A 22,389-nucleotide genomic window follows, 5' to 3' on the forward strand; every position below is an offset into this window, starting at 1 on the left:
AGGCGAATCCTACGTCCATTGATATTGTATTAATGAGTAAAATCAAGTCGCCTTCAGTGAGCTGAATTACAGCTTAGAGAATACAAGAGAGAGAGAGAGAGAGAGAGTACTATTCCAGAGTGAAATTAGCCAATCCCACAAATGGGAAAGAAGTCTTCTATTTATAGTGGGATGAATCAAGGTAATGATTACTAAATCTGCGAGTGGGATAGATGCCACGCAAATCCTTCCTTGTGTCCTATTGCTCATCTGCCCGAGTAATTTCCTCAACTTATGCAAGGATTGGACACGTGGACCTTTTCCAACCATTTGCCAACCTGGCATACACCCACTACACACGCGACGTGGCTGCATCTGAGCGGTTGCAGAACCTTCTTAAACTCTGACCACCCATGCTGATAAAACTCTACGTCAGCCCCATGCATAACAAAAGTCCCATAGTTTTTAAGGTTTGAGAATCGAACCTTAAGAATTTCATAAATATGCCTTGATTTGACATGTTCTGAATGACGCCCGATCGATCCGACCTGGCTGCAAGGAGCTCACAAAACATTTCCATATAGACGACCTAAAATGGTCTCCTTCCGCAAGGTCTATGACTTGAACCAGACCTCATTCAGTGTTTATATTAATGCGCCTTTTATCTTGATTGTTGCATTGCTTTGCAACAGTCATGCGACGAAGAGTGTTTTATCTAACGACCTCTTCAGATGTTATCCGTTGTGCTTCGGCAGCTAGTCTATTAATGAAATACCTTTTGCTCTGACAGATGTGTCTTATGCGCAATAAATGTCAGCCATGCGCATTAAATGTAAGTCATGCGGAAACGACATTCCTTATCAGAGCATTAAATGCGGATGAGAGCACATTTAATGTGGAGGAGGGAAACGAGCCGTCGCTCAATTATTTCAACAGAAGGAAGTGACGATTTGATTTCTCGAAGCATGACGGTTACTCTTTCTCGTTGATTGATGACACGTGGTCGCGATCAATGGCGAGAGATGATTTCCGTCCAAATGTCGCTTGGTTTCGGGAAAACTAAGTGTCATTTCCTTCACTATAAAATCTCAAGCTCTCCTCAAGCAATCTCACAATACTCACTTTTTTAGAAAGAGCAAGAAGCTTTCGTGAGACCAAATTGTCCATCTCTCAGATTGGTGCGCACTTGACGTTTCACAGCAGGAAGTTCAATCTTTATATTCAGTTTTGTTATTTTCCTTTTTATGTGTTGACGATAACCATGCGATAACGGTGGGCGTTTGCAGGTGGTTTGATCGGAGAGTAAGCTTTCCCCTAAGGTTCGACTCTTTAGGGGTGATTCCCCTAGGTTTCTTAGGGTTTTCTAGGGTTCAAGGAAGACAATATTTATCGTTTCTTCCATGTCATAGTACAAAAATTTGTATGACGATTGAGTGATCCCTGCGTGTCGCTCTTTTTTAGATCGCAAAAGAAATCGACCCTTCAGCGACCCAGACAGACAAGGGAACGAGCTCGCCGGTGCAAGACGCCCCAGCAGGTCCCTCACAAGAAATCTTGTCAATAGCCACAACAGAGGAAATTCAAAAAGTGGTAGACCAATACGCAATTAGTGTAGATGTCTACCAACATAGGACCTATACAACTCGGAATCCGCCAGAGGGAATGGCTGCGATCTCCGAGAACATATTCAAATGCAGAGCGTTGATTCCCTTCCATCCCTTCATAAGGTCGGTCATCGATCACTTCGGGGTCGCACCGTTACAACTGACGCCAAATGCGTATATGACAGTCGTGGCTATGTATATCGCATGCGGCGAGAACGGTCTCGGCGAGCTGATCGTGCTAGAGCTTGGCTGCTCGTATTACTTGAAGAAGAGTAAAGACAAATACTCTTTTTACCTCTCGAAGCGATCAACGATCGAGGGAGGGATGCACAGTTACCCCAGCAACGTCGAGGCGTATGAGATGAAATTTTTCTTTTTTCATTACGATGGCATTTGCCAGTTTAGGGAGCCAAGCATGTCTTCCTTTCTTTTACTTGGCGAATTTTCCTTCTTTGAATCTTTGCTAATGAACTTTTTTGATTCTTTGTAGTAAATAAGACGACCAGGTTGTTGGCTCTCACTGACTTCAATCGAATAACTGCCTTTGGTCTTCTACCCGAACAGAGTCGTGACGCGAGGCTGCTTGTGACAACCGCAAACTTGCGAAAATACGACTTCTTCAACCCCAAAGCGACCTTAGAATCCTTACTGAGTAAGTATCCGTATCCTTAGCCAACTTTTTTGTTTGCATACAGCGAACTGTTTTGCTAACGATGTTCACATGCAGCAACCATGCCACCGAAGGTACCCAAGTCGCTGAGAGCCAGGCAGTTTGCCTTTTCCTGGGTCGGTGCCATGAGACCAGCTGGGGCAGCCCCCATCGGTCCCCCCGTCGGAGGAACGTCAGCGGGGGTGCCGGCTCGAGTAGCAGATGCTCCGCAACCTGCGACTACCTGACCTAAGCAGAAAATCGTGGCCCAGAAATCGAAGAAGAGGAAGCAGCTTTGGGTCGAGCAGTCAAAGTCCGAGTCAAAGGGCTTGGGCATTCAGCCCGGAAGGTTGTAGCCTTACCAGGCCTTTCGCTCAGAAGGGCACGACCGACATTTTCATTGCTGCTAAGGATCCACAAAGGGAGTAAGGGGAGGTCGCGGATCCTGGGAGGGGAGTGGGCAAGGAATCAGCGGGTGAGACGCTACCTGTTGCGGGCACGGGTACACCCGTGCTAGACTCTATGGGGTAACTCCCGAAACATTTGCAGCTAGTGATGTTTACCCTGCTAGAGTGCCAGCTCGCAGAGGCATTTGAGTAGTTCGTGGCCTCTAACCCCATAAACCTGATGACCATGGCGTTTCAGCATTAAAGCCAGGTAAAAAAGGGTTTGTCCTCGTCGAGGACTTTCTTACATTTCCTTACTTTTTTTTAATGAAAAGGAATTTAACCCCTTGCTCTCTTCGCTACGTAGTCCCTGCTCGCCATGCACCTGGCTAAACAGAAGACTCAGTCGGGGGCCGCTGAGGGGCTTGTCGAGCTGAGAGAAGAGAACGTGTGGCTGAAGCAGGACTTGGAAGCCATACAGGTAGAGAAGAACTTATCCACCGTTCAGACGAACCAATATCTGTTTGAGAGGAATGATGTGCTTCGCACGGTGGATTTCCAGAAGGCCGAGTTGGAGAAGAGGGGAGAGGAGGTTAAAGAGCTCCAAAGGACAGCGGCTAGACCTACCAAGGAGGCTGGCGAGAAAGAGCTGGAGCTACGAGAGAACTCCGAGCGGGCCTTGCGAGCAGAACAGGACAAAGCACAGCTATGGGAAGCCACCGAGAAGCAGAGGTGGGCACTCAAGGCAGAACTTCAATTGTCTCAGGGTCGTGTCGCTTCGCTAACCGAAGAGATGAAGTGACAAGAGCTGGAGATTGAGAGGAAGGTTGTCGACTAGTCGATCTAGTCCATCTATGCCCTTTGGCCAAAGAATCCCAATATAGACCTCACTGACCTCCTGGACGACTATCAGAGGATCATCGCTTCCATGGCGCAAGCCGATGATGAGGAGGAAGGTCAAGGGCCTAATTCGGAGGACAAGCATTCAGAGGAGTACGTCCCGTAGGATCCAGCGGCTGACCAGGTGATTGGCGACCAACCTAGAGATACTGAGGTCGCACCTCCGGGGCTTGGGGATGAAGGCCAGTGATGGTTTCTGCTTTTCATTGTTGTTTTCGTGCTCGCGAATTTGTACTTGCTTTTTTAATTTTCAATTAATAAAGAAATTATTTCCTTAACCATTCATGAGTACTTATAATTTTTCATACCTCACAAACGTTACACATGTGGACACGAGGTCGCTTTCTAACCATTTACAATAGTATTTGTACAAATGATATATGCGAATAGAATTGGCACACATGCCAAAAACGATATTACGAAAGAACTTATCTTATTTACAAGACTTTAAAAAAAAAAGTCTTTACAAGAAAATTAGAAAATGAGTTCGGAATTACTGATAATATGGGCGAAGATGTTCAGTATTCCAAGCTCACGGTACTTCGGAACCATTCAGCCTTTTAAGATGATAAATCCCTGGTCTTATCACTTTAGCGATGCGGTATGGGCCTTCCCAATTCAGACCAAATACTCCCGTAATTAGTTCTCTTGTACCGAGAAGAACTTCTTTCAGAATAAGGTCACCGATTTGGAAGTCTCTTCTTCTAACCTTAGAGGCGAAGAATCTTTTTGCGCGCTATTGGTAGGCTGCTATCCTCAGCTGAGTCTTGCTACGATGCTCTTCAACTAAATCCAAACTTGCGTGGATAAACGCCTCATTTTCTATTTCATTGAACAGGTCTCTCCAAAGTGAACTAGTTCCTACCTCCATAGGGATCATCGTCTCATAGTCATATGCTAGCAAGAAAGATGTTTCTGAAGTAGAGGTTCTCGGAGTTGTCTTATATGCCCATAGGACTTTAGGGAGGTCATCGGCCTAATTACCTTAGGCAGCACCAAGTTTGGCTTTCAAAGTATGCTTGATGGTTTTGTTGACAGCTTCAACTTGGCCATTTGCTTGTGATCTTGTGACTGAGGCGAACTTTTTGTGGATTCCCAACTCATCGCAAAACTGCTTGAATTCCTCGTTATCAAACTGCTTCCCATTGTCAGAGATAAGTGTATGAGGAATTCCACAGCGACACACTATGCTTTTGAAGACAAAGTCCTTAAGCTTTTTGGTAGTGATCGCGACCAAGGGTTCAGCCAAGGCCCACTTGGTGAAGTAATCCACCGCGACCACCGCATACTTAACCCCTCCCTTACCAACTGGCATGGGTCCAATAAGATCGATTCCCCACATAGAAAATGACTAGGGGTTGGTCATAGTTATCAGCTGGTGGGAAGGAGCTCGCGGTATGTTCGCGAATCGCTAGCACTTGTCATACTTTTTTACGAAGTTGTAGGTATCATCTTGGAGTAGGGGTCAGTAATACCCTTGACGAACAACTTTGTTAGCGAGGGATTGCGCGGCAGTGTGATTACCGCATATCCCTTCATGTATCTCCCTTATGATATTGTCTGCTTCCTCATCAGTTACACATCGGAGGAGAGGGGCGCTAAACCCTCGCGTTTATACAATTGATCTCCTATAAGCGTGTAACGAGCAGTTCTAGTTCCCATGGTTCTCGCTTCGATCTTGTCGTTTGGCAAGGTCTCATCTCAGAGATACTGGATAATCGGGGTCATCTAGGAAACTGACTCGGTCACATTCACGGCCTGTTCGGGCGAGCTGATACTAAGGATCTCTATGAATTGAATAGGAATACTTTCTGGTGCATCTGAGTCTAGCGATGAGGTTATCTTTACCAAGGCATTCGCGACAGAATTACTGTCTCTAGGGATCTGCGTGATCGTGACGTGCTTGAATGGCTCGAGCACGACCTTATCTTTCTTCAGATAGCTGATCATGTTTTCTTCCTTGGCGTGATATTCCCTCAAGATCTGGTTAACAACCCACATGGAGTCGTTATGGATGTTGATCGCGATTGATCACATTTCTCTCGCCAACTACAGACCAGCGAGCAAAGCTTCATACTCAACCTCGTTGTTGGTCGCTTTGAACTCAAATCAAAGAATGTCATGAATGCGAGTTTCTTCGAAAATAAGGAGGAGAATACATGCCCAGACCTTTTTCTTGTTCGAGGATCCATCGACATAGAGGCTCCAGGTCGACAGATTCTGGACGATTTCCGGGGTGACTTCATTGGCTTGTTGCTCGAATTCCTTAACCAATTGATATGAGAGTTTCGAGATGATCGGCAACAGCCTGCCCTTTTATGGTTGCTTTCGGTTTGTACTGCAGATCGAACTGACTTAGTTCCATGGCCCACTTGAGCAATGTACCTGAAGCCTACGGTTTCTTGAGGACTTGCTTGAGCGGATAGTTGGTCAATACATGGATTGAGTAGGCGTGAAAATAAGGTCGCAACTTCCTGGAGGCGATCAGCAGGGCATAAGATAATCGCTTCATTTCTGGGTACCGCATTTCGGCATCCAACAAAACACCTACTTGCTTAATATACTGGCCATTGGACCCTTTCTTCCTCCCGGATTAGAGCTGCACTGATAGCATACTGAGAGATGGACAGATACAGAAGAAGAATTTCTTGAAGGAGAGGTTTGGACAGAAGAGGTGGCTTTCCGAGGTGTTATTTAATGCTCGAGAATGCTTGTTCGCACTCAGGAGTCCATTCGAATTTCTTGTTGGCCTTGAGTATATTAAAGAATGGTAAGTAGCGATCTGTTGCCTTTGATATGAAGCGACTGAGTACCGCTATTCGCCCTTGAGACTCTGAACTTGCTTTCGGTTGGTCGGACTTTTCATATCAAGGAGAGCTTGGATCTTTTCAGGATTGATCTTTATTCCCCTCTGGTTAACCATGTACCCCAGGAATTTTCCCGAGGATACTCCGAACGAACACTTGAAAGGATTGAGCTTCATTATGTATCTCCGGAGTATACCGAACATCTCAGCGAGATACGCTATGTGATCTTAAGCGACATGTGTTTGACCAGTATGTCATCAACATATACTTCCATTGATTTTCTGATCTGCTCGGAAAACATCCGATCAACCAGTCGCTGATAAGTCACCCCAGCGTTCTTTAGGTCGAAGGGCATAACCTTGTAGCAATAAAACCCTCGATCTGTAACAAATGAGGTATGTTCTTCGTCCAATGCGTACATCAGAATCTAATTGTATCCCGAGTAAGCATCCATAAAACTCAACAGCTCGTGCTCGAAGGTGGCATCAACGAGCTGGTCAATTCTTGGCAAGGGAAAGCTGTCCTTCGGATAGGCTTTGTTGAGGTCGATGAAGTCAATGCAGGTTTGCCATTTGCCGTTAGACTTCTTTACCAAAACCATGTTGGCAACCTAGCTCGGGTAGATTGCCTCCCGGATGAATTCGTTTAGGAGGAGATTTTCTACCTCAACTTTCAAGGCCGCATATCATTCCGGATCCATTACTCTTCTTTTTTGGTGGATTGGCCTGACCTCACTATCGATATTCAAGGCATGGCATATGATATTCGGGCTGATCCCGACCATGTCGGCATGAGTCCATGCGAACACGTCAATATTTTCCCTAAGGAAGCTGGTCAAGTCGCTAGCGAGCTGGGGGTTGAGATTACTTCCAATTCTCAACACTCGACTCAGCTCACTTTAATCAACCGATACTTCAGATAGGTCCTCAACCAGCCCACTGCAAGGGCATTCCTGGATACGAGGATTTATGTTATCCTTGGCTGGGCTAGGCTGTGGTTCGATCCTGCTGATTATCATTGCCTATTCAGGGATGCCAAGTGGAGTGCCTTTTCCCTTGCACGCCATCTGGACTGCCCTTACATAGTAGTCGCGAGATGCGAGTTGAGATCCGCTTACTTCCCCTATCCCTATTGGGGTGGTGAACTTCATCTTTAGATGATAGATCGAGGTGACTGCTTTGAAGTTTCTTAGTAGAGGTCATCCCAGGATGTCATTGAAAGCGGACGGACAATCCACTACTAGGAACTCAGTAAGTTTGGTCACCTCGTTGGTGTCACCTAATGTGACCAGGAGTAAGATCGTCCCTTTGGGGATCAAGTGAACCCCGTTGAAACCATATAGAGGGATGGAGGCAGGCTTCATATCGGCCTCATCCAGTTTCATCCTTTTGAAAGCTTGCTGAATAAGATGTTCACGGCGCTTCCATTGTCCACTAGCATTCTGTGAACCTCGCACTGCCCTATTTCAGGCGTGATGACGAGAGCATCGTCGTGGGGATGATGCAATCGTATTGCATCTTTCTCAGAGAAAGTGATTTTCTCCTCTCTGCGAACCTTTACTGGTCGCGGTGTCATGCTCATCACACTTATGGGGTCATGATGGGCTGCGCGAGCATACCTTTCATGGGCACCTCACGAATTCCCTACGAGGTGTGGTCCCCCAAAGATGATCCCTACATTATAGAAACTTTTGCGACCATGACGCTTCTTGCTCGATTCCTCTTGATTTTTCTCCCGAGCGGGAGCAGAATCATCGACATACTCTTTGAAGTGTCCTTGCTCAACGAAGTCTTCAATTGCCTGCTTGAGGGCTCGACACTCATCGGTGTGATGCCCATTATCTCGTTGATAGCGACAGTATTTTTTATTGTTTCTGGCTGTAAAGGGATTTTTCATGGGCTCGGGCTCTCCGAGCAAACCGGCATCTTCTGACTTATTAAGAATAGCCGATACTGAGGCATTCAGAGGCGTGTATTGACTCTTGTCGCGATCGCGATGAGGAACTGGGGCGTATGATTTCTTGGGCTCATATCGCTGCTTCTTTCCTTTTCGCTGATCGTCATTAGCCCAATGGCGATCAACCCTCTGAACCCCCCCCCCCCCCCCCCCCCCCCCCCCGATCGGGAGCACTGCCTGAAGGACCAAGGTTATGGCGGTTGAGCGCCGCCACGGAGTTTTTAATACGGAGGTACTTTTTCATAAGGTTGTAGAAGCGGGTGAAGGAAACATCGTCCTCAGATTGTAGCTCCTTTCACAAATTCGTCTCGAACTCCCACGATAATGAGAGTCCGAACAGACTCTTCGAGAGTGTGAGCTACTTTGTGGGGCTCTTTGTGGAACCTGTCAATATAAGATTAGAGGGGCTCATCCCTCTCTTGCCTTATGTTGCTCAAGTAGCTTAGGGGCATCGAGAACTTCCTGTTCGCCTAGAAGTGTCTTAGAAACGTCGACCTCGCTTGAGGCCACGAGCTGACTGATCCTGTTGGAAGCGACCTTAATCATCGTTTGGCATAGGAGGTAAGAGTTAATGTCAAGTAACGGCATTTTTCCAAGTCAAAGACTTGGTGGAGTTCTATAAGGTTGTTGAACTCGTACAGATGATCCTGCGGATCAGAATTCTCATCGAATGCTTGCATGTTGGGCATTCTGAATCTAGATGGGAAAGGAGCAGCTAATACTATCGGAGAAAATGGACACACCTTTGCGACCTGCCCTTGCTCATTTCGTTGAGCATTTAGCTGATCCAGAGCTCACTGTAGCTCTTCAATCTGAGGCAGCAGAGCTATCTGGGGATCATTTTCCGTAATATGGGTTCGACCCTCACGGTTGCGGTTGAGGAAAGACTATAAGTCAAATTCCTCCTTGCCTCGGCCGGCAGTTCCGGTCAATCTCGACACACGCTGGCTAGAGTCATGTGATGGCATTGAATGGTTCGAGGATCCTTCTCGACCTCCACGGTGGTACGAACCGACCTGCGAACGGTGGGAATATCCCGCACTACGACGATCAAAGTCGTCATTTTGGCGATAATGGGAATCTCCCCGCCCTACACTTTTGTGGGAGTGCTCGTGCGACGTGGCACGGGATGGCTCAGGCTGCGACATGTCACCGAGTCACAATGCCACGGGTATTCTACGCGAGGCATGATCGGTGTTCGCTGGTCCCTCGGAGCCTTTGGGTCCGCTGCACGCCATTTGCTTTCCCTTTCTCTGACTCGCTGCAGTGCGCGTGGTATGGGCTTTTGCCTTTTTTTCGCGTTTTCACGTGACCTACAGGCGTTTTCGGCGGTGGCACTGCCTCATTTGATTTGGGTGGCGCGACCCGATCCAATCGGTCTAGCCTTTGGTTGACCATTTGGAGAGTATTATTGAACCTCTTCAGGTAACTCATGACGGCTGGATCAAGCCGTGAGCTTGAAGGGATATCCCCCACAATATCTTGCTGAGCTGGGGGTACTTCGGGAGAAGTGTCCTCCTGTACCTGGGGGATCTCTTCATTACCATAATTGGTTCGCTCATATTCGAAACCGCAAGTCATTTGCTATAGTGGGACCGATTAGTCAGAAATTCTCTTGATGAAGAACAGGTACTAAATCAGGCCTTCCTTCTAATGTCAAACTATTGATCCTTGATTTTGACACCAACTAATCGCATGTGAGAAATGATAAACGGGCTCAGAAGTCCCACGTGATTATGGAAGTATTTAGCTTAATAAAGGGTGAAGAACAATGTTTAAAGTGGTTCGGATGCTCATAAGGCGAATCATACGTCCACTGATATTGTATTAATGAGTAAAATCAGGTCGCATTCAGTGAGCTGAATTACAGCTTAGAGAATACGAGAGAGAGAGAGAGAGAGAGTGTGTGTGTGTGCTATTCCAGAGTGAAATTAGTCAATCCCACAAATGGGAGAGAAGTCATTTATTTATAATGGGATGAATCAAGGTAATGATTACTAAATCTGCGAGTGGGATAGATGCCGTACAAATCCTTCTCTGCATCCCATTGCTCACCTGCCCGAGTGATTTTCTCGACTTGTGCAGAGATTGGACACGTGGACCTTTTCCAACCATTCGCCAACCTAGCGTACACCCACTATACTAGCAGGAGCATGTCACTCACCTCATCATACGACGTAACTATATCTAAGCAATTGCAAAACCTTCTTAAGCTCTGACCACCTATGCTGACAATTTTAAAACATAGGTGGCTTCTGAAAATGCTTGATAAATTGTAAAGAAATTATTTCTAATAAATGTTAAAGTATATATTTTAAAACGTTGACTCCGTAAATTGGAGTCTTCTTCAGCGTAATAGCCAAAAGATGAATGAATGTCTATCTAAAATCTATGGGTTTGATGTACACATCCTTTACCTTTTAATTAAAATCTATTTATAATAATTTTCGATAATGACACAAAATATAAGATCGATTATGAGGTTTTATCATTCTGGTTGTTTCCTTAGATTAAAAGAAAAAAGTATGAAATGATGATGCTATATCTAAAATATTCCTTTTTTTTTAATATAAATTATCCACTAGATCATTTCTCCCCCACTCTTACGTCTAACTTAACGTGTTCATGATATCAAAAGAAAACCAAGTAAAAGAAGCATTGAGGGCATCGTTTTATCTGTTGCCTCCGTCCTATCCCTTTCTTATTTAATGTCAAATCGAAAGCGTATCAACTACGAACTAAATTTCTAAACAAGGACTTGGCTACAATTTTTTTTTTTTTTTTTTTTTTTATACCAAAGATATCTGGATTAACTTACGCATACCTCAATTAATCTCTTCAAACCCCAAAAATACTGATCAGATACGAGTTTTAGTGATCATCCCTATTAATTTTTTTTTTTTTTTTTTACCAAAGATATCTGGATTAACTTACGCATACCTCAATTAATCTCTTCAAACCCCAAAAATACTGATCAGATACGAGTTTTAGTGATCATCCCTATTAATAATCGTGAGAACTTGACTATAATGTTGATCGCTACTTCATATGTGAAATTTGCAAGCATTAAAACAATAATTGTCATAAATTTACTGTTCTATTATATGAATCATATTACAAATTTACTGGAAATAATACTCCTTTCCTCACTTTCCTTTGTTCTTATAACACTGGTTACCTTCTAGTAACAAAGTCTATTTCAATTTCAAATGAAACAAAAAAATAATAATCAATTTTCTGAAAACCGGATCAAACCGACCGGTCGGACTTGCACTCAAACCGATTCGATCGGTGACCAACGCCCTCTCTAGTTTGGATTACCCTTTTCAGCTGTTCACAAAATCCCCAATGTAGTCATCGACAAACGAGGGACTACTAAGCGTCGTAGTTAGAGGGGTATTGTAGAGTGGAGGTCGATGGTTCAAGGGTGGTGTCGGATTGAATTTTGGACACCTGAATCAGCCGAAATTTGATTAGAAAAATCAACCTAATATGCGAGTCACCGCTGGCGAAGGCGGGGCGACCAAATACTAGGGTTAGATGGGTTTTATGAAGTAGAGTTTGATAGTTCTAGTGGTGGTGTTGGATTGAATTTTGAACGTCGAAATCAGCCAAAAAAATCAACCCAATCGCGACGATATTCACAAGTTCGACCAGCGAACTAAGAGTTACCAAGTTTTGAGGTTAAAGGGGTTTTGTAGAGTGGAGGATTGTGGTTTAAGTGGTGGTGTTGGATTGAATTTTGGCCTCTAGAATCAACCGGAATTTGGTCGGAAAAATCAATTTAAGGTCGAATTACAAGGGTATATTTGATTTCAAACTTATAGGGACTGCATTGTAATTTTCAGGGGTATGTTTGTAAGATTTTAAACTTGCTGGATCACAGGATCAACTACAGGTCAGACCGGCCAACCTGGTACCCGACCCCTTGGCCAGGTGACACCTCTGGTCGGGTTTCAGAACCTTGATAATAATAATAATAATAATAATAATAATAATAATAAAATGAGCTTTTGAAGTTCAAAGGGAAAAAAGCTTGACATGTTTTCTGGAAAGTTACTTGTTTAGGGCGCTTGTGCTTCTGCACGGCGCATTCTCATAGGAAGCACTTCCTGGAAAAGCTTTCGCAACTTGAATAAAAACAATTTTCATACAACATAAATAAAAAAACGACACCCAGAGAAAGGAATGCTGAAAAAACGATGTAATGGTCAAAAGATCTAACAAAATGATGCTTACTTGGCATTGACAAAGAAACCTTTGATAATTTACTATCATCGTAATATGTCAATATGATATATAGAACGGGAATAAATCAAAAGCATGACTTCTTCCAAGCATGCATCAGGCTATACATAATATATGTGACTCTGTATATACAGAACATTCATGCATGTACCTCTCCACAGCCTTCTACCTAAATTCTTGATCCATCCTTCCACGCCTTGCAACTTTGTGCACGTCGATGTTCATGTTGCTTACCTCTGTAGATATCTAGAACCGTTGACAAGCTTAGGATCTTAACTTGAATCCACGGGTTAGCATTTTTACCAACACGGGTACTACCTTATCTCCGGTAACATGAAACTCAATTAAGGCCGTATTTCTTTCAGAAATTTCTTTAATAATCTTTTACTTCAACTTAAGACTTCATCAGAAATGCTTGTATCTGTTCTACCTGTAGGGAACTAAGAATTTGAAGCACTGATTGCAAATCGCTTGGGAGATAATGAAATTGAGCCTAGATAGGCTTTGGATAGAGAAACTAAAAGCCGGTGAAAAGCCAGAGCTGAAGCCGTGACAAACATAACAAAGGAACTCCAGCAAAGCCTCAGCATCAATACTGGATCTCTCCTCACAGGGTCAAGTACCTTTAGAAAAATAACTTTGAGCCGTTTATCTCTCAAAAAGGATTGATAGTCATAGTTAGGTGTTGATAATCTGGAAGATGACCCTAAATCTCCATTATCAGCCCCATGTGCCAATGTCAGTTGGGAATTATTCTGAGTTACAGAAACCCTTGATCCAAGAGACTCAATCATCCATTGGTACAGTATGTTGGCAATAACCCTGCCAATTTGCTGGCGAAAGAAACTTGCTTCTTTGGAAACCATTGCTCGAATCAATGAAGCTCCATCCTGTAAATCAAAATGCAAACTGAATTAGAACTACAAAATGCATGATCCATGAAAGTGGTTCGTTCCACTTCCACCAATTGACTACAGTATTGTGCTTCATTCCCATTCAACCTTCATTCATCACCTACATTGTAATCATAGGTCCAGGCACGGAAATAGAATTGGAAAAGTGGCATTCAGATGAAATTATCCAATCCCCAAACTTCTAAGCCATATACATATTATCAGACGATAGATTTCCAAAAATCATGAGCTCATGTCTTTTTCTTGCCAGCAGGATCATTTAAAGAAACAGTAATATGATTAACAGGGTGATCTGAAATCCAGTTTCCGTGATACATATATTTCCATCACCAAGAAAAAAGATACGGTGCTCAGAAGCATATGGTGAAAATAAACATTAATTAAAGACAAAAATCCCAGCTGAAAGTTAACTCACTGCAGTCATTATGAGTCTTCTTAGCACAACGCCATCTTTAGATGGTAAAAGCTTCAGGACCAAATTCGCAACATCAGAAACACCAGCTCTATTTGGTAAATAATCAAGAGAAGTTTCATCATTTGATGCTACTACCTGTTGCAAGGCTTTCCTGCACAAATATATCACAGTTTAAGTGCTAACTTGTTTATGCAGAATAATACACTTAACAAGACAGGGAAATTCATGAGAGACAAGGCCAGCTTGCAGTTGTTAAACATGAAGGACGATAATAATAACGATTAAGGAATAGGGAAGATATTACAAGAAAAGACTTGAAAATTAAAAAAAAAAAGAACTCTGAAGAGTTATGTAATATGTATGGTCTTCTTAATTTTGAGACTGGAAGTAAAAAATATCCCTCCAATCACACCATTTGCTAGCTCAGCTGTCTAAAGCAGTGCAAAATGAAAACTATTTATAAGCTGACATTGCCTAAGCTACGGGCTTTCTGAAACTATTTGCTATAAATAGTGGAGTCGTGGATGCTTAGAAAGTTGAGGATGAAAGAAAAGTATAAAAAGTAGGTACATTGTAAATTTGTCCCAGAAGTGACCGTATGTTGAATATGGACAAAACTAAAATAACTTCAATATTGTTTGAAATGTATCAATAATCATTTTTCAGAGAAGATGTGAGCTAGTACAAGTTTCAGGGATATAAAAGCCAAAAATGAATTGCACAGAAACTTGCAGGCAATCATATGTGCTGCTCTAGCTGTAAATATAGCTTCAAGGAAGTTGGCATGTCAAAAACATTGGTGCTTTCCCTTCCAAACTAATTATTTAACAAGGCATTCTGTTGTTGACCAGGATAGAACGATTGTTAACCAGCGTCAAAGATAAAATATCTAAACTAACAATGATATATAAGTGTCTTAGAATGGGACTTCTAGCAAGAATATCAAATCATAAAAAACTATGCCAACTCCCATCTTCAATAAGAAAATGGTTCAGAACAAGAAAATCGCCATCTAAGGAAATTAGAGCTCTGATATTTATAGATAATTTCTACGAAGGAGGATTGAACCCCACAAGAGACTATCTGCATACCTTGTTGCACCTACTCTCAAGAAAAGGGCAAGCCTCTGCCACTGGAATTCCTTCCTTTTGTTAAAAACCACCTGTACAGACACAAATAACATAAACAAACAATAAAAGAACTCAAAACTTGACTTCGGACTTTTCCTCAAAACTTCAACGGCAGCGAGAACATTGGTATTCTAAAAAGCTAGCACAATCAAAAAAGTGAATGTAGGATGTACTTCCAACAGTATAAATTCAGCATCAATACATTTCACCCTCCACAAAATAAATTCTGCATCGATACATTTCGCCTTCCATAAATAAATTCCATAATGCTTGTGCATCTGAAACCCACCAAGAAATTACTTAGGCTGGAAGATCACTGAATAGCCTCCTCTATGCTAGAGATTCTCAAGCAGAAAAGTCTCAGTGCAAACATTTTGGGTGACAGCTCTTTGAGACCCATCCAACAGAAAGCTTTAGCTTCCCACAGGCCCATCACCTCTATCCTCCTAAATGAAGCTAAATTTTCTCTTCTTATCAGTTTTTATTGCTAATAGTTATAGTAACTAGCATCAAATACTGAAGTCATATTAATGCAGAATAATGTAATATATCTACTGAGAAACCAATGTACTAACAGAGTTTGTTACCGAATGTAAGATTTTTCTTGTATCAGCAGAATTTTCAGTGAGTAATTTCTGAATAACAAAAGGGTAGGCAGCTTCAAATGTCTTGAAATTTGGATCTGCGGCTACTGCCAAACCTGAGAGGAAAAGATGGAAAATTTGAATTATTATTTAAAGTAAAAAAAAAAAAAAAAAGGCTCTTCGAATTGTTGATTTATTGCCAGAGATGGCCAAGAACCACCAGCTCAAATTTGTTTGTCAAACAGGACAGTGCTGCTTCAAATTACGTTTGCAAAAGAAGTTCCCTTTTTCATGGATGAAAATGAAAACTGGATTCATGTAATAGGATAAAGGTATCACAAAGAAATACAGTTAATTCTTCATTGTCTGGTTTGTTCTTAAGATTCATCCACCTTCTATCACCAACCTTGGCCCTTCCATAGGAGATTCCTTTGATGATAATAGTGAACAAGATAATAATAGTTTCTATCATATTTACTAATAAAGAAAGCTGATTGCACATCATCATAAAGTTATGTCACATACTTTATAAGTTTTTATTGAAACTGCTTCTTGTCACCCTTACTGTTTTTTAAACCACCCTCACTTTCATGCAAATGCTTATGACTTCTATAATTCCATAACCAAATGAAAGGAAAATTATTACAATAGAAATTGGATCCTACAAATATTAGAAATCAGAAGCAAATGGGAATGAAAGAATCTGACCACTGATAAACTTACCTTCCAAGGAAGCAAGTGAGCGCAGGACAAGCGTATAGTATGGAGGCATGCGGAACTGATACTTGAGGGCTACAGACCATATTTTACTCAGAACCTTCAAAAACAAGAATTTGTCCGTAAATCTCAGATACTTGCATAGATAAGCACAATGAGAGTTCATACATAACACTTATCCTCAAACATAATTCTTGTTTATTAGGGTGTTAGATTGAAATGTCCATAACGTTTGCCTGCTTTAAATTCAGATCCCTCCTCTTGAATGATATATTCAAAATTTCAAAGTTACATGGATGCATTAAAAGAAGAAAAACACAGATGTGCTGCTGCTTCTAAAACTCAAAAGCACAAAAAATGAGGTTTAGAATAAAACTGAATGGACCAAGTACAAAAGGTCTAGAAAGAAAGTCAACACAATTGGAAGCTCAGCGCACGGATTACATATTATTAAAATTCTCAATAATCTTACTGCCATGCCTAATAACAAGAATATTGATTTTCATAATCATGTAATTATGTAAGAACATGTGTGTGTGTTTGGGAGTTGGGGTGGTAGAGGGTACCCTAAAGAGCAGATAGACTATATTTCAGGAAAATTTAGGTCAAAGTGGACCTCTCTCCTGACTAATACATAAAACCAACAAAGCCAAAAAAAAGTTGCACCCATTACACCATTACAGAACTTTCTGTGACTCTGATATTGAAACTGGCATTAAGGTTGTCAACAAGACATGAGTGCTACAAACAATCAATATTCTCAGAAATAATTCTCACCCTACTGAACTTGACATCAGGAATTCCATCATTAAATTCTACCTCTTCCAAAGAATCTTCCAGGTCCTGAAATATTTTCAAATCTCAAACATTTAGATTCATTAAATCTCAAAAGTTCTAACCTAAGAAACAATAATACACACTTTGCATGACAGTATTTAATATTAAGCAAATGATTGTCTGCTAAAATTTGCAATGGGTCACAATATGTAACAAAATTAAATTATAAGAGAAGATAAAAATACCATGGTAATGCGTCTTATATTAGACCCTGGCCTTACAACATCCATTTCAGTCAGAGCAAGAACCAGGGATTGCCAATCTCCATTTACTATATGTACTATGGAAGCAAGCATGGCAAACTGATGCTTCTTTTCCATCCGACAAAGCAAACCAAAATCCAAAAATCTGTCACATATCAGGAAATAACTGATAACTTAAGCAGGCATGAAAAAAAATCAGTTATGGAAGGTAGGAAAATAGCAGTACCCCATTTGTCCAGATGAAATGTAACGCAAGTTTCCAGGATGTGGATCAGCATGCAATAAGCCAGTTTCAAGGAGTTGAACAAGAGATGCCTCCACTCCTTTGTTAACCTAGAAAAATTGAATTACAGGGATCAATTAATGAATTGCGAATTAAATATGGCTACGTTATACCCCTGACCACAAAAACTAACTTTTTTTTCGATAAGACCATAAAAATTAAAAGACCACATGATATCGTCAAAACCACAAATTCAATGATAAAAAAAAATTACATTTTCAACAATCACACAATTGAACTCGCTTTTGGGTCATAGCCTCATATGAACTAATTTGGGTCAGCTGCACAAATCTTGCTTGAAATTTTACCATCCAGAAATTACCATAAAATTTTAGAGAAGAAAAGATATCATGTTGGCAATGTAGCTTAATTCTACATACCAGATCAAGAAGACGCCTTTTTGCCTCCAATTTCTGCCTCTCAGAATATGTTGAACTATCACCAGTAGATATAGAGAGTAAATCAGTTGGACTCTCACCAACCATCCACTCCATTGTTAAAACCCTCTTTCTAGTCAAATGTGGAAAAACTTTTGGTACACGAATAAACGGAAAAGAGGAATGAGCTACCTGTAGACAATTATTAAACAGTTGTGAAAAACAAGAATTCAAGAGCAACATATCCAGGAATTCCCTGGACATATAAAGAACTGTTATATGCCTTCTTTTCTTTGGCAAATAATTATGTCTCTTTACAAATGAGATAGCTTTATGATTATTAAAAAAAAAAAAACAGATGAATTCTTTCTTTCAGTTAAATCAAAACTATCTACTTTGGCTGAATTTAAAATAATGAGCATTTAAGACAATGTCAGTTTTCTAAGTGAAAACATAACCATTTCATGCCAAACCCAGCAGAGAAGATCATTCTACTCAGCTTGCCCCACATCAAAACATCACTGAGATCTTAACTCTGAAACAGCTTTTATTGATCAAAAGCTTTTCAAAAAAATAGAGACAAAAAAGGGCCGGTGTAGTATAAGACTAATTAATAGATGCCTTACCAAATTCCACACATAAATCCACCTCCATAGTGCCATAAATAGTAGACAGTAGAGGAAGACTGAATTATTATGAAATATGAGTAACATTATTAAACCTTTTTTATCATCTATCAATACAAACAAGCAATTATGGACTTTGAAATGAATACCTGAAACTCAGAAGCATTTTCAGCCTCTAATGTGTAATCCAACTCCCCAACTAAGCCTTTTCCAAGCTCATCAGCATATAGGCGAAGATCACTTTTCCTCTTTGCTATCTTTTGCACTAACCCAAGCTGCAAAACATGACCAGGAAATTATTTAAGATGTTAGTATTAAAGCATTAAGAGAAATAAGATTAGTAGTGTTCAGAACAAACCCCGAGGCGAAGAATATAAACATCTCGAACGACAACATGTCGTAAATTAGGACGTTGAACTTTCACGGCTACACTTAAACCTTCAAGAGTGCTTCCACGATAGACCTAATACAAGTTCCATATAATAATAAGAACCAACCAGAAATTAAAAAGTTCCAACCAGATCCACATTTTTGCATATATGATATTAATGTACATTAGTTGATTAGAAACCCACCTGACCAAAGGAAGCCGCTGCCACTGGTTCTTCAGAGATGTAGCTAAAGAATAATTCAACTGGAGAACCTAATTCTTCCTCGATTATTTTCATTGCTATAGCTCTGGGGAAAGGAGGGATTTGATCATGCAGTTCAGATAATGCCTGCAAAAAAAAAAAATTAAAAACAATCTATGAGTTGAAATTCATCATACAGTAACACTAAATATGGAAAAGGTTAAATTAACCATGATTCAAGTACAATAATATATCTAGAACTATTATTGAAGTACAATTATTAATGCCAAGCACTTAAGAAGACTGGCATACATCTAGTCTACACGTAAGTAACAACATATCAGATTCTAGCCATACGCATCAATGCAAAACAGTGAAACAGCTGAGACTCCCAGAAAATACATTTTGTCCACATACAATAAGACAACTTAATTCGAAGATTGTTCTTATTACAACTCAAATTAAAAAGATAACTAGTCATTTGACCAGATGAGAATTACATAGAAATATATAGAAGTGTACCAAAGAGGTGAAAAGGAAAAGAACAATTAGCTTTTGTTCATTTCCAGGACCCATGACAGATTACATCTTCATAAATATCTAAGAGCCGAAACACTTGAATATTATTGAAAGAAGAAACAGACATGCATAGTAAGAAGAAAAATGTCTTTCACTGAACCTTGGAAATATCAGAGCCGATAATATCTGGCCTTGTAGAAAGAGACTGACCAACTGCATTACCAAGCAAAGGCATGTAACTAGCATGTTGGTAATCTTGTGACTGCAGGAGAAAAATAAAATACCGAGCATATAATTGAAAGAGAAATGTGGGGAAGTAGGAGAAATTAAAACAAAAACGCATCAAAAAAATAAGAACTGCAACTTAGTTTTTTTTAAATTGTTCAAGCATATCACATTCCTGACCTTTGATAAAAGTAGGACCCAGATTTAGCATTGTTTCTTTCAACACCATCCCAAAATTGTATTGTGAAAGCTTTCCATCAATGTCCTTCTCTGCATTTGATCTCAAAAACTTTCTCATTCCTGAGGTTCGAATTCTGATTGCAGCAGATAAGAAGCAAACACCAACCTTCCAGAACAGAATAATGTCAATGTCATAAGTATCTACTTCACAAAAAAAACTGCAACCTAATAGTTAATACCTTACAGTATTATCAAAGAACTAGAGAAAAAAGGCACACCAATATCATTATTACAATATGTTAGTAAAACATTAAAATGTTTTAATAACCTCAAGAAGTCGAAGGGCCACTATATGAGGCCTGCAACTGAAATAATCAACAACATCCTGTGGATTGTAGACTTCTGGAAGTGGTTTTGACCAAATCTTGGACAGATAGTAGAAATAACTTGCATATGCTTCCAATGCTTTAAGATCAGCCATGAACAAATCCACACCAGAGAGTCCTGTCAAGATGTTCAATAATGCGACACACAAATCACTTTTGGCTACATGCAAAACACCTACCAGTTTTTCATATATATTTTATATACAGCATCAGACATATCGACTAATGCCAGCCCTCAGGATTTTTCTTAGGTTGAGAATGCCCAATAAATTTCAACTCAAACAAGGCTTTTAGACAAGTTTCATATAGCTATCATGCAATATCTATAAAATAACAAAGTATTATATTAATCCAGTTCCATAAAATCTTGCTAAAACTTTAAAAGCTATGACATCCTTGATGATTGTTCTGTACCCTAATCGGATTTGCAAATCAATACTCTAGCACTAAATTTGATTTTCTGCCGAAAATATTTCTCAAGAGCTACATTTGAATTTGAAGAAATAAATCAATTCTCATGTTTATTCCTCAAATATGTGACAAATTAAATAAGACTCTCACTTTGCTCCATAAGAGAACTTTTCTTTGTGTCAGTTCACAACCTTTAAATTAATTTTCAACAATCTCCAACTAAAAAGAAATGAACAGACCACATATCAGTACCAATGCCTCCCAATATGTTAAAAACTCCCGTGTACACAATAATAAAGTCATTATAGGAAGTAAAGTTGTTCATCTTAGAGTGAGCAAAAGTAGCCATCCGGCCACAAGTAAACTCTTAATACAGTGTATTTTCACCACTTTACGATGTATAACTACCTAAGCCTAATACAACAGCACCTAAACCGGGCATTAAGTCTATGGGGAGCGGCCACGTCAAACTACATTAAATATAGCAAACTCATTATAAGGCCGGCTACATCAGCCACCAAAAAATCTAGATATCTAACAATAATACTAGTACTACTTAGTAAATTTTGAATTTTGCATTGGATTGAACTACCTTGACAATATTATACTGTTCATCAATATATCTAGCCATCTATTGTATTGGAACATTTGGTAATCATTTTCACATAATGAAGCTAGACCTGGATAGGAAGGCTTTGGCCAATCACAAGGCTCCACCGGAGCTGCTTGAGAATCCTCGAGATTCCGAAGCCAGAGAACATCGTCTAGAGTTTTTGAAACTTGAGGAATGTGAAATGCCTCATTTGCCCACTCAATTCCTCTACTGATTCCTTTCTTCAAGAACTGCAAGTCCTTGCGAACTACTTCACCAAAGTGACTAAAATTCCCAATCACTCTCACTTGTTTCCGCACCTTGCTCCTCTTCGGCGTCGTTTTTGCAGCTCGCGGAGAGCGCAGTGCCGTTAGAGACGTCGAAGCTGACGCAAATGCCAAAGCCATTTCAAAAAATGGCTGCTGTATTGATTCGAAATATTATTATTTATTTATGCGATTGGTTGTGGTTTCGGAGAAGAAGAAGGAAGGAAGAAGGAGAAAAGGCAAGTGGCGTGGACTAGTGTGACGCGTGAAGTTGTTGTGTGGCTATGGTGATTGGTGAGAGGGGAAGGAAAGCGTTGAAAGAGTCCACCGCTTCATAGTGTTTTCGCGTGAAAAATGTGAATTGGAGTATAGTAGATGGGTTTTACCGCTTCGCTATCTGGACCGTTTGATGAGACTCTATAAGATTGTTGAACATGCACCTTTTTCTTCCTGAAACATCCAAATGAAATGTTTTGTGCATGTAACATCAGAGATTCGTAATCACAGTACAATATCTACATCAGCATCAAAATAAGCTAGCCTAAATTAAAAATCTATCTCTAGCAAATCAATGAGAATTTAGATGTAAATATTAGATACTTAACTAATAAATTAAATATTTT

General features: G+C 40.6%; 1 protein-coding gene across 1 annotated transcript; it reads right to left on the reverse strand.

Annotated features, from left to right (window-relative positions):
• Window positions 1–12,500: 12,500 nt before the first annotated feature.
• LOC116130058 (uncharacterized protein slr1919) lies at window positions 12,501–22,032 on the reverse strand. Its single transcript, XM_031415804.1, has 16 exons — window positions 21,589–22,032; window positions 20,440–20,615; window positions 20,112–20,277; window positions 19,867–19,919; window positions 19,191–19,334; window positions 18,974–19,078; window positions 18,765–18,890; window positions 17,993–18,181; window positions 17,556–17,662; window positions 17,312–17,474; window positions 17,067–17,132; window positions 16,296–16,389; window positions 15,576–15,688; window positions 14,950–15,020; window positions 13,859–14,009; window positions 12,501–13,419 (listed from the first exon to the last, which is right to left on the reverse strand). The coding sequence occupies exons 1-16, from the start codon at window positions 21,905–21,907 to the stop codon at window positions 12,970–12,972; spliced, it is 2,493 nt and encodes an 830-aa protein (XP_031271664.1). The 5' UTR covers window positions 21,908–22,032; the 3' UTR covers window positions 12,501–12,969.
• Between the last annotated feature and the right edge of the window lie 357 nt (window positions 22,033–22,389).

Source organism: Pistacia vera, unplaced genomic scaffold (genome assembly GCF_008641045.1).
Source record: "Pistacia vera cultivar Batoury unplaced genomic scaffold, PisVer_v2 Contig217, whole genome shotgun sequence".
Lineage (NCBI taxonomy): Eukaryota > Viridiplantae > Streptophyta > Magnoliopsida > Sapindales > Anacardiaceae > Pistacia > Pistacia vera.

Bases quoted from the DNA above. Each gene is read 5' to 3' on its own strand.
- LOC116130058 (XM_031415804.1), bottom strand. From the start codon at position 21,907: ATGGCTTTGGCATTTGCGTCAGCTTCGACGTCTCTAACGGCACTGCGC. The intron at 20,278-20,439 runs GTTATTAAAACA...CTGTTCTGGAAG, and splicing joins TGGCCCTTCGACTTCTTGAG to GTTGGTGTTTGCTTCTTATC. The intron at 18,891-18,973 runs GTTTGTTCTGAA...CATGTTTTGCAG, and splicing joins TTTATATTCTTCGCCTCGGG to CTTGGGTTAGTGCAAAAGAT.